Here is a 17,341-nt window from a genome sequence, read left to right as displayed (position 1 = left end):
TTCATGTCATATAAATCATGACAATAAATCAGAGACTGATTCCCTCAGTTCTTTTCATTGTCTCTGTCCTGAGAACAGTCCCAGTGTTTCCGTACATCAACTGATCCTCGTCCCTTCCAGTAAATCTGCTCAGCAACTCTGAGGCTTTTACACCTGTTCCTCCACGGTTTCCCCATTGCAGTGCATGCATTTCCTTTCCTTATTTGTAAATCCAAGCTCTTATAAGGCTTTAGTCAGAACGCATTTGGAGTTTTGTGAGCTGTTTTGGGCCCCTTATTTGAGAAAGGATGTGTTGAGGTTGGAGAGGGTCCGGAGGAGGTTCACAAGAATGAGCCTGGGATTGAAAGGGTTAATGTACGAGGAACATTTGATGTATCTGGGCCTTACTGGAATTTAGAAAAGTGAGGGGGTATCTCATTGAAACCTATCAAACATTGAAAGGCCTAGATAGAGTGAATGTGCAGAGGATGTTTCCTATAGTGGGGAAGACTAGGACCAGAGAGCACAGCCTCAGAACAGAAGGACGTCCCTTTACAAGAGATGAGAAGGAATTTCTTCAGCCAGAGGGTGGTGGGTCTGTGGAATTCATTGCTGTGGAGGCCAAACCATCGGTCATATTTAAAGGGGAGTTGATAGGTTCTTGATTAGTAAGGGTGTCAAAGGATGCCGAAAGCAAGAGAATGGGGTTGAGAGGGAAAATAAAGCAGCCATGATGGAATGGTAGAGCAGACATGATGGGCTGAATGGCCTAATTCTGCTCCTACGACCTTTGATCTTATCCTTCGGAAAGTTGCAAATGAGTCTGCTCCCATAGCCCAACCCCAACTTGCCTCCGTGACCATGTGGGAGCCGGAGGAGACCCACACGTCAAAATGGAAGCCTGATTGTGGTTGAAAGCTACTGACGAAGGAACAATTTTACTCATTTCGTTCTCTGCACTCGCACGTTGGACATGATCATTCAAGCAAAGGACCAGAAAGCATCAAGAACCTTGTACAGATGGGATTTGGAGGTGAGGGGGCAGCAGTGTAGCAGTTAGTGCAATCGCTTTACAGTAATCACTGAATGGGAATCGAGCACATACTGGAAATACAGTGGAGTGATTCTGAATCGTGCCGCTGTCTGTGAGTTCTCCCCGTGAACACGTGGGTTTCCTCTGAGTGCTCCGGTTCCCCCCCCGTTCCAGACGTCAGGGTTAGCAAGTTGTGGGCATGCCATGTTGGCACCGGAAGCCTGGCACCTCGTTGTGGGCTGCTCCAGCGCAATCCTCACTGATCTGCGGCATACCTGTCAGAGCTGCTTCCCCACAACTCCAGTGACCCGGGTTCGATCCTGACCTTGGTGCAGTTTGCGCGTTATCTCCCAGACTGCTTGAGTTCCCTCTGGACGCTTCCCACCCGCCAAGAATGTGTGGGTTGGTGGGTTTCCCGCAGATGCTGGTGAGAGGTATCAGGTGGGATTTGATGGGAATGAGGGGGTAAGGTGTCGGACACTGGAATCCAGAATTTCACAAATGGTGACGGAGAGACTCAGCGTTGTACTGCTGCCACAAAAGAACAAATCTTATGTCATCTCAGACAGTGATAATAAACCTGATTCTGACTGAGACAGCATTTATGGAGGGAAATGGACCATCGGCAACTGGGTGGAAATGTGTGATTTATGGTTGGCGTATACTCAGTGGGCTGAAGGACCTATGTCCGTGCCGTATCTCCGCGCATCTTTAAAGGCAAGAGATGAGAGTGGGTATTTAAACACGGGTTTCAAGTGGGAAATGCATCCCTTCCTTTAATGGCTCTCCACCGCCACCTAGCGTCGGTCGGTTTTACAACAGGCCCAGAATTTGCAAGTGCAGTAAATGACTCGCACCACGTCCAACTGCTGGGTAACTCGGCGTGGTTCGCCCTTGTGAAAATGGAAACCGTCAGACCCCCTTCCTCAGGAGGTTTCATGAAGTTGTTGCACTTGTGCATTATCTGACTAAAACAGGGGATAGGTAATTGAATTTGAAATTGTAATTTATTTATTATTGTCGCATGTAATGCGCTACAGTAAAAAGTCTTTCATACTGATCAACGCAATGTATTGAAGTAGAACAAGGTAAAACAACAGTGCAGAATAAAGTGAAACAGCTACAGAGAAAGAGCAGGTGAACAATAAAAATGCAAGATCATAACGATGTAAATTGTTCAAGTTTGTTTCCTGTCATTTGACTGTACGTATATACAACCAAATTAAACAACGTTCCTCCGAACCACAGTGCACATATAATACACACAGCACGTAAAACAAAATACTACCATAAATACATTAACATTTCTACAGATGTACCGTGGAGGGCTTTCTAACTGGCTGTATCACCGTCTGGTATGGGGGTGGGAAGCACTGCCCAGGATCAAAATAAGCTGCAGAAAGTTTTGAACTCAGTCAGCTCCATCATGGGCACTGGCCTTCCCAGCATCGGAGACATCTTCAAGGAGTGGTGTCTCAAAAGGGCTGCATCCATCATTAAGGGCCCCAATCACCCAGAACATGCCCTCTTCTCATTGTTACCGTCAGGAAGGAGGTACAGAAGCCTTGAAGACACACACTCAACGATTCAGGAAGAGTCATCCGATTTTGGAAAGGATATTGAACCCATGAACACTACCTTACTACTTTTTTTTCTGTTTGCCCTATTTAATTTAACATTTTAATATATAATTACTGTAATTTACAGTTTTTATGTATTGTTGCCACATAACAAATTTCATGACATATGCTGTTGATAAGAAATATGATTCAGCATCGGTCGAGTAATTAGTACAGCAAACAGCTCGCTGACCTAGTGACGAGACATCGTGGTGACAGGGTATTTGTTCGTCTCACAGACTGAGAAGAAGAAGCTGTTTCCCAGCCTAGCAGTCCTAATCCTGGTGTTTCTGTACCTCCTTCCTGATGGTTGTGGGTCAAAGATGTTGTGGGATGGGTGGTAGGGATCCTCACCAATGCTTTGGGACCTTCGTCTACAATGTTCCTAGGAAATGCCACAAATTGGGGTGGGTGGGGGTGCCCCAGTGATCCTCTCAGGCCTTTCGATCTGATGCCTTGTAGCCTCTGTACCACGCAACGATGAATGGTGCTCCTGTAGACAGTTGTTAGAATGGGGTGAGGAGCCTGGCACGACTCAATCTCCTCATGTGCCCTCTTCACTAGTGAGGAAGTGTTGTGGGTCCAGGTTAGATTGATGTCAGGGGTCCGTCTTCAAACTAAAGAACCATTTAATTGTCTATGAAGTGGGATGGAAGCTGTCCATGAGCCTGGAGGAATGGGCTTTCAGGCTTTTGTATGTTCTGCCTGGTGGAAGAGGGCAGAAGAGAGATCCTCCAGGCTGGGTGGGGTGTTTGATTATGCTTTACAGAGGTAGTAGGGAATATAGACAAAGTCCATGGAGATGGGGGGTGGGGGGGGGGCTGGTTTCTGTGATGTGCTAGGCTGTTTCGACAACTCTACCGATCCTTACGGTCACTGGCAGAGCAGTTGCTGTATCCTGTCATTATGCATCCAGATAGGACACTTCTGACAAAAACTGAAAAGGGTTGATGGCGATTTAATGAGGTAATTTATGTTCCTGTGAGGCAAGACACAAGTTACATCAGCCTTTGGACAAACCATTTATACACTCTGTTGCTTCACCAAATGTCCTTTGAATCCAGATAAACATCATCTCCTATATTACCTCCTACACACACTATTTTCTTCAAAGAACCTAATCAAGATGAGGCAGACATTATTATTCTTAACCACCTCCCCTTTAATTCATACTTTTCTAATTGAGGATTAGGTCCTTCCTCAATTTGTGTCCAGGGAGTACTTTGTGAATCTCAGCTTTAACCATGAAAATAAATAGTAAATGAACAAAATGCAGCGCCTAGATTAGTTGGTGTGTGAAACTAGAAGAGTCTAGGATGAGGAATGGGAGGATTAGGTAGGTTTAGGGTGAGGTTTAGAAGGGATTGAGGAAGATTTGCTCTTTTTAATATGATTTTAATGCTCACTGGTTAAACGCACCAGTTGGTCTTTCATTGACTCTATTATGGTTATTATTCTAATATGGATTTACTGAGTATGCCTGCAAGAAAATGAATCTCAGGGTTATATATGGTGACGTATATGTATTTTGATAATAAATTTACTTTGAACCTTTGAACTTTGGTATTTCTTTCTCCAGAATCTTATCCAATATCAACAAAAAAGATTCTCAAAAGAATTCTCACCCATCTTCCTCTATATTCCTTACCTTTGGCAATATTCCATTAAGATTCTTGCTGACATGAGTCACTCAAGGGCCATCATAATGACCCACGTATTTGTTGGTCTGTTTTGGATTCCAGTCAGGTAATGACTCCAGTTTAAAATTCACGCACTTGTGACCAAAGTTCTTCATTGCACATCTTTCTGCCGTGTTGGCCATTGGCACAAATGACCCATTTCACTGTTTTTATGCACATGTGATAAATGAATCTGAATCTAACCTGTTTCAGTCCTAAAACCTTCCACAATCATTCGACTGCTTTTCTAATCATTCGATAGCAGAGAAGTGTGAAACTGGAAGACATGGGTCAAGGGTAGGGGTTCCCAACCTTTTTAATATCATAGACCCCTACCATTAACCGACGGGTCTAGAGTCCCCAGGTTGGGAACCCCTGGTCTAGGATGAGGCATGGGAGGATTAGATAGGTTCAGATCAAGTTCTGAAGGACCTGAGGAAGAATTGATTTTTTTTTACCTAGAGGGTAGTTAGAGTCTGAAACACACTGTCTGAGTAGATGGTGGAAGTAGAGACTCTCATAACATTCAACAAATATCTAGATGAGCACTTGAATTGCCGAGATATGTAAGGCTATATATAGACTAAGGAAAGTCGGTCGAATTAATGTCGAATTAAAGGGTTGGCACAGACATAGTGGGCTGAAGGGTCTCTTTTGTGCCCTCTGTCACATCTTCACTCCATTCCCAGCATTCCCAGCCCTCTGAGGACTGTTGTCAGCCACCTAAGGCCTCCACTCTAACCTCTTTACCTCCTTCTCACCATAATGAGCTCCCTAAAATCTATCTCATTGATCAAGATTTTAAGAATTTATACCTGTGAATAGTTCAGTGCCCAATTGTTCCTGAGAAGGATCTTGAGGTGAATTTACTGCGACCAAAATGAGCAGAATGCTTCTATGACTGCATGTTGTCCTTAACTGACATGTTGAACTTTTGCTGTCCTGAATTGACTTGCCATCATCTCCAAGTCTCAGCAAGCTAACTGTACAATTTGTTGATCTCTCCTGCCACCATGTGGCTGCAACTGAACAGTACAGTGTTCAGCATCTCAGCAGGCCAGGCAGCATCCGTGGAAACGAGTACCGCGTAAACAGTTGATATTTCAGGCTGACGAAGCGACTCAGCCCTAAACATCAACTGCTTACTCTTTTACATAGATGCTGCCTGGCCTGCTGAGGTCGTCCAGCAATTTGTGTGCATTACTTTGATTTCCAACATCTGTACATTTTCTCTTATTATTCAGTAAAAATTGCATGAAAAAGTACAAATGGTGCAGCACACAGTGGTGCATCATATGCCTGACTTGTGCCTTGTGGAAAGATTTTACCCTCACACTTCACCACAAGTAAATCTGCCATAAGTTTCCAAAAACCTGAGGTGATAGTTAATAAAAATTGGATGCCAGGACAGTGAGAAATGGGTGGTTTTGTCTTAAGGACATCAGCAGGTGAGACTCTCACTGCTGTATCCCTATCTTTTGACCTGCTCTTGTAGTCATGGTATTTATGGACGGTCAAGTTCTTATCAACGGTGACTGTCTAAGATGTTGATGAAGATGAACTTGGCTATGGTCATTCCATTTAATGTCAAGTCTTGTTGCAGTAGTCATAGTCTGGCACTTGAATGTCACTTGCCACTTATCAGCTCATGCCTAAACGTTGTCTGGGTCCAGCTCAAGCAGGCATTGACTGCTACATTTTTTGACTAGTTGCGAAGGGATTTAAACATTGTACATTCAACATGAACATCTCCACATTCAACAGTGAACATCTCAACATCTCCACATTCAACAGTGAACATCTCCACATCTCCACATTCAACAGTGAACATCTCCACATTCAACAGTGAACATCTCAACATCTCCATTTCAACAGTGAACATCTCAACATCTCCACATTCAACAGTGAACATCTCCACATTCAACAGTGAACATCTCAACATCTCCATTTCAACAGTGAACATCTCAACATCTCCACATTCAACAGTGAACATCTCAACATCTCCACATTCAACAGTGAACATCTCAACATCTCCACATTCAACAGTGAACATCTCAACATCTCCATTTCAACAGTGAACATCTCAACATCTCCATTTCAACAGTGAACATCTCTACATTCAACAGTGAACATCTCTACATTCAACAGTGAACATCTCAACATCTCCACATTCAACAGTGAACATCTCAACATCTCCATTTCAACAGTGAACATCTCAACATCTCCACTTTCAACAGTGAACATCTCCACTTTCAACAGTGAACATCTCCACATCTCCATATTCAACAGTGAACATCTCAACATCTCCACATTCAACAGTGAACATCTCAACATCTCCACATTCAACAGTGAACATCTCCACATTCAACAGTGAACATCTCCACATTCAACAGTGAACATCTCAACATCTCCACATTCAACAGTGAACATCTCCACATTCAACAGTGAACATCTCCACATTCAACAGTGAACATCTCAACATCTCCATTTCAACAGTGAACATCTCAACATCTCCATTTCAACAGTGAACATCTCAACATCTCCACATTCAACAGTGAACATCTCAACATCTCCATTTCAACAGTGAACATCTCAACATCTCCATTTCAACAGTGAACATCTCCACATTCAACAGTGAACATCTCAACATCTCCACATTCAACAGTGAACATCTCAACATCTCCACATTCAACAGTGAACATCTCAACATCAAGCGTTTAGTGCTAACAGTTCAACTGTTTAGTGCTGGGAATTACATCAAGGTTCGTCATTTCTAACCAACACAAAATGCTGCAGAGACTCAGCAAATGAGGCAGCATCAATGGAGGTAATCTGCAGTTAACATTTCGGGCAAGAACCTTAGATCTCAGTAATGTCATGATACCACCCAGTACACATTATTTGACAGTCAGTAGAAGTATATGTACATCTTCAGAATAGTTTTTATTATCTGCTAATATTTTGTGTGCTGTATGTGAGGTTTGTACTGTGTTTTTCCCCTTGGCTTCAGAGGAACGTTGTTTCATTTAGCTGTATACACGTGTACTGTTGAATGACAATAAGTTAGAACTTGAACATTCATCTATTGCCTTCCCCTGCATGGGACAGAATCAGAATGCCCCACACAGAGCAATTTGGCTTCAACAGCCTTAAAGTATTAGTTGAAGTTAAATTATGAACAGGCTATGAACATGAAGACTGATTCTCATTTTAATTAGTATCAGCAATCCGTAATTTCTTAACTCCCAAACAATCCATTTCAGCTGGAATAGTTGGACTGTTGGGCATTAGTCCAATTGATTCTCCAACACACTCATACATTTTTTTTTTAGAAGTAGTATTACAAGTTTTCCAGCAAACAGATGAAATTTTAAAAAGCTGAAAGGAGCATGGGAACCAGAATAACACATATAAAATGCCGGAGGCTCTCAGCAGATCAGGCAGCATCTATGGTGAGGAACAAACAGTTGATGTTTCAGGCCGAGACTCTTCAACTGGACTGTTTTTTTCTCTGCATACGGTAGATACTGCCTGACCCACTGAGTTCCTCCAGCATTTTGTGTGTGTGTTACTCTGGATTTCCAGCATCTGCAGAATCTCTTGTATTAATGTGAACCAGAAACTGGGTGTGTTAAAGGGGCTGTGAAGACTGGGATCCAGTGTTTTAAAGGGGCCACAAGTATCAGCACACGTTGAACTGAAAGCTGTACCAAGGGGTTTTTAAACAAGCAGATGACGTATAATTCTGAAGTTATTCATGCACTGGAGGAGAGAAGAAACCTCCTGAACTAGAGCTCACGACCACAAGTTTGGTTCAGCCCGTGTCCCTAACATCAGGAGCTGGTGTGAATATGAGAGGGGGCTGTCAGGCAAAGGAATATCAGCAGAGGGCAAGAGATTGAGATACAGCCTTCTGGCCCTTTCAGGCTGCATCACACAGCACCCTACCAATTTAGTGCTACCTAATCAGAGGAAATTTTAAAGCGTTGTGCTAACCACTATGCTACCGTGCCACTCTCTAGTCATTTATTGAATCACCAATCGAAGATTCGGCACAGTTGCCTGCTATTCAGTGACTGCCTCATCGTTAACATAAACAGGCAAGGGAAAAATCAAGGCATCATACTGCATGGAAACTCGGCCATTCGGCCCATCTGATCCATGCTAACCAAGATACCCCAACCAAGCTAGTCCCATTAGCCAGTGTTTGTACTTTAAAATACCTTTCCGATTTATATGACGTCCAACTGTCTTTTAAAAGTTGTTACTGTACCTTCATCAACCACTTCTTCTGGTAGCTCATTTCACATAGGTACCACCCTCTGTGCAAGGAAGTTGCCCCTCAAGTTCCTATTAAATCTTTTTCCTCTCCCCTTAAACCTACGCCCTCCAGTTCTTGATTCTCCAATTCTGGGAAAAAAAGACTGAAAACTAAAACTCACATTAGTCCTACAAGCTAACAGATGGGATAAAACTTATTAGGCAACACTCAAAATGCTGGAGGAACTCTGTAGGTCAGGCAACATCAATGGAGAAGAAATAAACAGACATTTCAGGCCCGTACCCCTCATCAAGGCCCATTAAGTGGCAGTGTCTCCTGTACAGGTGTCTGGTTTCGGGAGTTCCTATAGAAACAGTCTGCTAGAACCAATCAATCGCAGGGCACTGCAGAGAGTGGTGCGGACAGCCCAGCGCATCTGTGGATGTGAACTTTCTTCTGTCCAGGACATTTACAGCAGCAGGTGTCCAAAAAGGGCCCAGAGGATCATCAGGGACTGCAGCCACCCCAACTACAAACTGTTGATCTCATTGTATGCCTGACTGTACACACGTATACAAAACAATTATGTGTACAATCTTAGTGTCTGGGCAACATTTCCCTTCCTTATTGCTTGTACATTGCCATGGAGATTCAACGTAGAGTTTTGCTCCCTTGGACGTAGGAAATAAAAATAAATACAATCATTCTCAGAAGCTGGTGGGCAAACTGTTCTTGTTGGGTCTCAACACCTTTCTCTGTAACTGGATCTTGGACTTTTTGACAGAGAGATTCCATGTTGGCAGCACCACCTTTAGCAGAGCACTGTTCCCCCTCCCCCAGCCCAGGGCTGCGTGTTCAGCCTGATGTTCACATTGCTGATGCATGACTGTCCCACTAGATCCAGCTCTAACCACGTCAATCAGTCCGCTGAGGACATTTCAGCAACAACGATGAGTCAGTATAGAGAGGAAGGAGAGCAGCTTGGGGACTGGTGTGAACACAACAACTTGAACCTCAGTGTGGACAAGACGGAAGAGATGATTGTGGAAGGTGCAGGCCCTACTGCACATCAATGGCTCCTCCCATGGAGAGAGTCCAGAGCACCGAGTTTCTACCACTGCATTTCATGGATGATCTCACCTGGTTCCCCAACACCCCCTCTTTTAGTTGAGAAAGGACAGCAGAGCACCCCCCCCCTTTCCTGAGGAGACTGAGGTGAATGAGGCCTCCTGCCCCCATTCTAACTGGAGTACCATCAGGAGTGTCCCAGCCAGCCGTGTCTGAGAATCGCAAAGGCACCTGACAGCAAGACCCTGCAACAGGTCGTGAGGACCGCTGACAGAATCATCTTTCAGCACCCACCCAACATCCAGGACACATACCAGAGGCACTGCTTTCACAGAGCCCTCAGTATAGTCAGGGGCCCCTCACATCCACCCCACAATCCCTGTGACCTACCGTCAGGCAGAAGGTACCACAGCATAAGAGCACAGACTGTTAGTCTGGGTAACAACATCTTCCCCCAGGACGTGAGACTTCTGAGCACCCTACCACTAGCCAGTACACATTGTTTATGATAGTGCCAGTAACATTATACTGTCGTAAATTTAATGATATGTCGTATATCCACTAGATCTCAACTATACGTTGAGCACTGGTGCCCACCACCCCCATCTACAGACTATTTTTTATTATCCTTTCATATTATTTTATGTGATATATGTTCTGTGTCTTGCCCCTCAGTCCCTGAGGAACATTGTTTCATTTAGAAGTGTACAGTCGAATGATAATAAACTTAATAAAGTGGGGGGGCAGGGGTCGATGCCTCTGCTGCTGCCTGTGGGAGGGGAGGGGTGAGTTTGGGGTTCTGCTGTTTCTGTCATTCATTCTTTGATTTTTTTTCTGTTTCGTGGGCGTCTGTGAAGACTAAGAATTTCAGGTTGTGCGCTGTATACATTCCTTGATATTAAATTGATCCACTTGAACCATTTTACTGTTAAATGCACTAAGATGCGGTGAAAATCTTGTCTTGCCTACAGTTCATACAGATCAAATCACTGCACAGTGCATCGAGCTAGAATAATGGTAAACAGTAACAATGCCAAATAAAGTGTAAAAGCTACCAAGAGTGCAGAACAACACACAAAAACTCAACAGGTCAGGCAGCATCTGTGGAAATGAATAAATAATCGTGGTTTTGGGCCCAGATCCTTCTTCAGGACTGGGGAGGAAGGGGGAGGAAGCCAGAACAAGGTGGGGGGGGGCAGAGGAGAAGAGGACAGGCTAGAAAGAGATGGGTTAAGCCAGGTGGGCGGGGGAGGGGGGTTGAAATAAGAAACTGGGAGGTGTCAAGTAGAAAAGGCGAAGGGCTGGAGAAAAAGGAGTCAGAGAGGTGACCGTGGGAGAAAGGGAAGGAGGGCAGTGCCAGGGCAGAGGTGACAGGCAGGTGAGGAGAAGAGGTCAAAGGGGAGCTAGAGGGAGGAATCGAAGAAGGGGAAGAGGGAGGGGAAAGTTACCAGAAGTTCGAGAAATCAGTGTTCATGCTATCTGGTTGGAGGCTACCCAAATGGAATATGAGGTGTTGCTCCTCCAACCTGAGTGTGGCCTCATTGTAGCAGAGGAGGCATGGACCGACATGTCGCAGTGGGAACGGGGGAAAAAGTGAAGTACGGATAAACAATAAAGTGCAAGATTGAGGCCAAGGGTCCATCTGGTCATACAAGAGTCTGATAATAGGAGCTATCCCTGAGCCTGCTGGTAGGCGCTTTCAATGGGAGAGGGAAGAAAAGAGAATATCAGGGGCGGGTGGGGCCTTTGATGAGGTTGGCTTCTTTACCGAGGCAGCGAGAAGTGTAGATAGAGTCCCTGGAGGGGAGGCTGGTTCCTGTGTCCCCAACTCTCTATAGTTGCTGGTGGTCACGTGCAGAGCAAGCCATAATGCTTCCTATGATTCGTTGGCAAGGGTCAATAGATACACGCCAAAGTTCTTTAGCCGCCTGGGGACGTAGAAGCACTGGTGAGCTTTCTTTGCCATGACACCAGGAGAGGCTGCTGGTGATGTTCACACCTACAGGAACTTCAAGCTGTCGACCCCCTCGACCTCAACACCGAGGATGTAGTCAGGTGCTTGGGCACCGCCCCACTTTCTGAAGTCAGTGACCAGTCCTCCTGTTCTGCTGACATTGAGGGAACGGTTGTTGTCATGACACCACATTACTAAGCTCTCAATCTCCTTCCTATAACTCCCGACTCATCGTTATTTGTGGTACGGCCCACTACGAGAACTGTCAGCAGCAAACTTGTAGATGGAGTTAGGGCAGGATCTGCCCATGCCACCACCAGTGTACAGGGAGTAGAGCTGGGGCACGTGGAGCACCAGTATTTAGAATAATCATGGCAGAGGTGTTGCTACCTATCTTTAACGATTGTGGTCTGTTAACCAGGAAGCCAAGGATCCAGGTGCAAATAGAGGCACTAAATCTTTCAAACCTCAGGCTTATTAGGAACAACGTGGAGACAGAGGAAGAGGATTCTGTGCTCTGGAACCTGCTCTACAATCTAATTAAGTCACAGCAATGAATTCAGCCCCCAAGGCCTCAGGGCATCCATACCTTATGTCTTGAGGCAAGCTTTTGGTCATCCTCCCAGAGGCTGACAGGTTCTTGATTAGTAGTGGCATCAAAAAAAGGGTTCATTTATCAAAGTACACAACTCTGAAATTTCCAAAGGTTCATTTATTATCAAAGTACACAACTCTGAATTTTTTCTTCTCCAGATAGCCACGAGACCAAGAAAAGAACGGCAGCACGATCATCACCCCTCAAATCCCTCCTCCTTGCACAAAAAGACAAACAAAAACAGAACAGGCACATTGACCCCAAATCCCCCTCCCCCCCCCCACACACACACACAAAAAGGAAAGATCAGGTGAAAAACAGAGAATACAAAAAAAAACATAAGACTGAAAGAAAAACCTTAGTCCAAGTCCACATCGCAGAAAACCTGGGCAACATTCTGCCTCTCCGCAGCAGAGTGATCTCACCAGCGTTAAAAAGGTAGTCTCCCCTTTCCATAGTAGAGTGATCTCCCAGCGATAAAAAGGCAGGCACCCAGCATTTCAATCACCCTCGTCCCTCTAATCAGCGAACTATGGAAGCTTTTATCAGTGAAATGGAGTCGATCATCAGCTCGCAGGCTCCTCTCCAGGAGGTTCCCACACACTGCCTCTGCTTCCTGGAATCCCCTCGGAGACTGCAGAGCGCGGAAACACCTAAACCATCTCCCAACCACCGGCTCCAACAGTTCCAGAATCACATTCAAGATGAAAAACAAACATAAAAGACAAAGGAACTGATCTATCCTGAAGATATCAACCAAAGGAGTAATGTACGCAGCACCACCTTGACCGGATTCTTGGTTAGCCAGGAAAAAAGGCCAGAGAATGGGATTGAGAGGGATAATAAATCAGCCATAATGGAATGGAGGAGCAGAATCAATGGGCCAAATGGCCTAATACTACTCCTATGTCATATGGAGTTTGGCACAAAAATCTATTGCAATTCATTACCCAGTGAGAACTTCACTACGAAGAGATACTGTTTATTTGGATGAGATGTTTGACTAAAACCCATTTCCTTACCCTATAAATATAATAATTCCCATGGGCAATAAGTTGAAGACCAGTGGAGCCATCTGCAGAATAGTACCCAATATTTATCCCAAATCAATAAAACAACAAATTCAGCTGAACAGGCAGTAACTTTGAAGGAAAGTAGACAGTTACCATTTCAAGACTGGAGATCTGCACAGTCTCTTCTGTCTTTGTTTATCTGTCAATCAACTTCACAGGAAGAAACCAGATTATCACAATCATATGTTGCTTCTAGGACTTTGCAGTGTACAATTCATCTGTCATGATTTCATCCATAAAGCACTTTATAAAGTGCTTCATTGGCTGTATAGTGTTCTGTTCTTCAAGTTGTGAATAGTACCATGTAACTGTATGCCTTCCTGTTCAGTTTCATAAGCACTCAGGTGTTAAAACAATATTTCATGAATCAAAAGAAACTGCAGTGGTTGGAAATCTGAAATAAAAACAGAAGATACTGGAAGTGCTCAGAAGGTCAGGCAGCATCTATGGGGAGAGATAGGGGCTCTTCATGAGAAAATTCTGTTTGAGGAAAGCTCTCTCTCTAAACGCAAGACATACAGATGCTAGAAACCTGATCAAAACCCACAAAATGCTGGAGGAACTCAGCAAGTCAGGCAGCATCTCTGAAGGGGAATAAACAGTCAACGTTTCGAGCACTGTCCACAGATACTCTGTAAATGTAATTCTTTATTTAGGAAGCTTACATGGACCATAAAACGCAGCATTAACCAATTACAATGAACACCCGTGTCCCCATTCAATCTACTCACCTGGACGCAGCGTTTAGTTGTCACCATTTACAAGATTCCAGAAGCAACAACGTGATTGTTTTATTCTCTCAACTTGCACTGATATCGTAATATTTATTTTGTCATGTATACTGTATATAATGTGTTAATTGCAGCCTACGTTAACTTAACTGTATGTATAATGTGCTGTGTTTCTGCTGTAAACTTTCATGACATTTATACCTTGTGACAATAAACTTAAAGCTGGCTGAATTTAACAAATTGATAATTTAAGACATCTTAACAACTCTGTACGCTTACGGCTTAACAGTTACGCATGTCTGTAGCAACAAATTTAAACTTATTTATCCTGACGAAGGGTCTCGGCCCGAAACGTCGACAGCGCTTCTCCCTATAGATGCTGCCTGTCCTGCTGTGTTCCACCGAACGCATTTTGTCTGTGTTGTAATTTAAACTTACCCAGCCGGACCCGTTTGTCTACCGTTTGGTAGACATGCGCATTACCGGTTTTGCGCGCTCTCCAATTTTACGCAGGCGCAGATGTGGCTGACGGTCTTCACAGTGATACGCAGGTGCAGTTGCTGCCGGAGGGAAGACCGGCCTCCAGTGGCGCGCAGGCGTAGTTGCTGTCAGGGCGATTAGTCCGGGGGAAGGGATTGTGGCGGGAGCTGGTCCGATGGTTTTGTCGTTCCGGCTGTAGAAGGTAAATGGCGGCTCTGCCCGCAGTACAAGGGAGTGGCTTTAAATCCGGAGTCGAGGGGGGGGGAGGGGGGCAAGAGAAAGGGTCCGGGAGCTGCGGTGCGAGCGTTGCGCGTCTCGACGTAATTCCTGGCGGGGTTTGGGGCGGTGGATTCGGGGGGAGGAGCGGGAGTCCCTACAGCCCTGAGGAGCAGGGAGTCCCGTCACTCTGACTGGCCCCGAAGGGACATCTGAGCCTCGCCTCTGATCCTCACAGATCCCTACACCTCACTCCCTGCTGGGATATTTCCCACTGAGTTCTGGTTGGGGATTTGACCTGGTCACTGTCACCGAAGCATTCAACAGGTCAGGCAGGGGAGGATAAGGTGCCCAAACTCTTCTGTCATAAACTCGATCTAACAGTTTTCAGCCGCTTTTTTGTGCTTCTGTTATTTGTTGCTGGTCTGAAGGATTTCTGGGTAGGCACGTCCCAGTCACAAAGAAAGTTGAGCGAAGTTTTAGCTTTAATTTTTAGCTAGAACTCACCGCAGCAAAAATTCGTTTAAGCAGCATAATGTTTAAGTCAATACAACTGTACTAAAAACAAAATCGTGGGAGAACTCGGGGTAGGCATCGTCTGAGGAGCAAAAGAGATTAAATGTTTCAGATCCATGATTTCTGAAGGAAAAAAATTATACATTCATTGGTTGATTTGCATGCCGTCCATCGGATACTTTCATTACAACGGTGTACTAAGTAGTACAAGGAAATGAAGTGCTACAGTTCCTGAGAAGGTGCAGTACAAACAAGCATAAGGTTCCAGTCCATAATGACTGTGAGTTCAAGAGTCCATCTTATCATACGGGGACTGTTTGATTGTCTTATAATAGCAGGATGGAAGTTGTCCTTCAGCCTTATTGAAAGTACCCTTTCAGACTTTTGTATTTTCTGCCGGATGGGAAGATGAAAAGCGAAAATGCCTGGGGTAGGTAGGATCTTTGATTATATCAACTACTTTGCTGTGGAAAAATATAGACAAGAGTCCATGAAGGGGAGGTTGGTTTCTGTGATGTGCTGAGATGTGTCCATAACTCTGAGGTTCCTTGCAGTGGTCATATTAAGATATGATGCATCTGGATAGGATGTATTTTGTGGTAAATCAGTTAAAAATTGTGAGGGTGAAGGGGGTGGCATTTCAAATTTCTTTAGGCTCCTGGTGTCATTGAACTTAGCCATTAACCTTTCTGTTGCTGCTGTGCTTTTTGGCCTTCTGAGTGTTTACAGCAATTCTTGTTTATATTCCAGGCTTCCAATGTCTGCTGCTTTTTGCTTTCCCTTTTCAGGACCAGACCGCCAATGGTTTCTTACATCTGTCAGATTTTCTTCAGCTGAATGATGGTTATATGACCGGATTCCAAGTTTTAACCACTGCAGATATGACCGCACATTACAGATATGACCGCACACTACAGAAACATGGCCCCTTGATGTTGCCAAATGCTAAAACTAGATGTTTTGAGGTTGTGTACTGGGAAACCGTGACGTGGTTTAAACCTTCAGTAACCTTGAACATTTGTAAACAAATATTTAGTTTATTTCAATGTCATGGTCAATGTACTGTTTTTAAAAGTTGCAGTCAAGTTACTGAATAAATGTACAATGGGGTACATTTGCTGTTCTTTACAGAAAAGCAGCCACACAAAGTTCTGAAATTTAAATGTTGACAACAAGAGGGTTGCTGTAATTGGATTTTGTGTCTTTTAATTGCTAATCCTGTAAACCTTGCTATAAACTGTATGCATGTGCACAGATGCTTTGGTGAAGATGTAATTGGCCATGCCTGTGATAGCTGCTAGGGCAATGTGTAAAGATGCATGTAACACCACTAACCAGTGTCAACTTCAAGTGCAGATTTAATCCATCTAGAGCAACATTTCTGAAACACTGCGGAAGCATTTATGATGCTGTCTATAATTTAAAATTGCAATAGAGTGGTAGACTTCCTACCTGAAACAGATAGAACGATGGCTGGAGTTTGTTATATAGATTAGGAGAGGCCAGGAAATCCATTTTATTAATATTATCATCATTTAATCTGATATAAAATCCTTCCACAAGTTCTTGTTGCCTTTTGAGGGATGTGTACAAAACACAGAAGAAAAAGAAACTGGAAATAGACAATAGACAATAGGTGCAGGAGTAGGCCATTCAGCCCTTTGAGCCAGCACCGCCATTCAATGTGATCGTGGCCAATCATCCACAGTCAGTACCCTGTTCCTGCCTTCTCCCCATATCCCTTGATTCCGCTATCTTTAAGAGCTCTATCTAACTCTTTCTTGAAAGCATCCAGAGAATTGGCCTCCACTGCCTTCTGAGGCAGAGCATTCCATAGATCCACAACTCTTTGGGTGAAATTTTTTTTCCTGAACTCTGTTCTAAATGGCCTCTGGTTCTGGACTACCCCAACATTGGGAACATGTTTCCTGCCTCTAGCATGTCCAATCCCTTAATAATCTTATATGTTTCAATCAGATCCCCTTTCATCCTTCTAAATTCCAGTGTATACAAGCCCAGTCACTCCAATCTTTCAACATATGATAGTCCTGCCATCCCGGGAATCAACCTCGTGAATCTACACTGCACTCCCTCAATAGCAAGAATGTCCTTCCTCAGATTTGGAGACCAAAACTGA

The 17,341-nt window shown here is 44.2% G+C and overlaps 1 protein-coding gene across 3 annotated transcripts in view; it reads left to right on the top strand.

The window, feature by feature from the left end:
• The first annotated feature begins 14,565 nt into the window (after positions 1 to 14,565).
• Positions 14,566 to 17,341, top strand: part of LOC140714144 (uncharacterized) — a 47,257-nt gene continuing 44,481 nt past the window's right edge. Inside the window, exon 1 of one of the 3 annotated variants that reach the window (XM_073024972.1) lies at positions 14,566 to 14,674. Coding sequence is in view for 2 of the 3 variants with exons in the window: in XM_073024970.1 (XP_072881071.1) it covers positions 15,626 to 15,634 (9 nt within the window). In the remaining variant the exon portion in view is untranslated. Of the gene's footprint in view, positions 14,675 to 14,843; positions 15,635 to 16,026; positions 16,048 to 17,341 lie in introns of those variants that run through there. The other 2 variants (XM_073024970.1, XM_073024971.1) reach the window with 2 other exon arrangements.

The sequence above is a fragment of the Hemitrygon akajei genome, chromosome 21 (assembly GCF_048418815.1).
Source record: "Hemitrygon akajei chromosome 21, sHemAka1.3, whole genome shotgun sequence".
NCBI classification, from domain to species: Eukaryota; Metazoa; Chordata; class Chondrichthyes; order Myliobatiformes; family Dasyatidae; genus Hemitrygon; species Hemitrygon akajei.
This window is presented reverse-complemented; position numbering and strand designations above follow the sequence as displayed.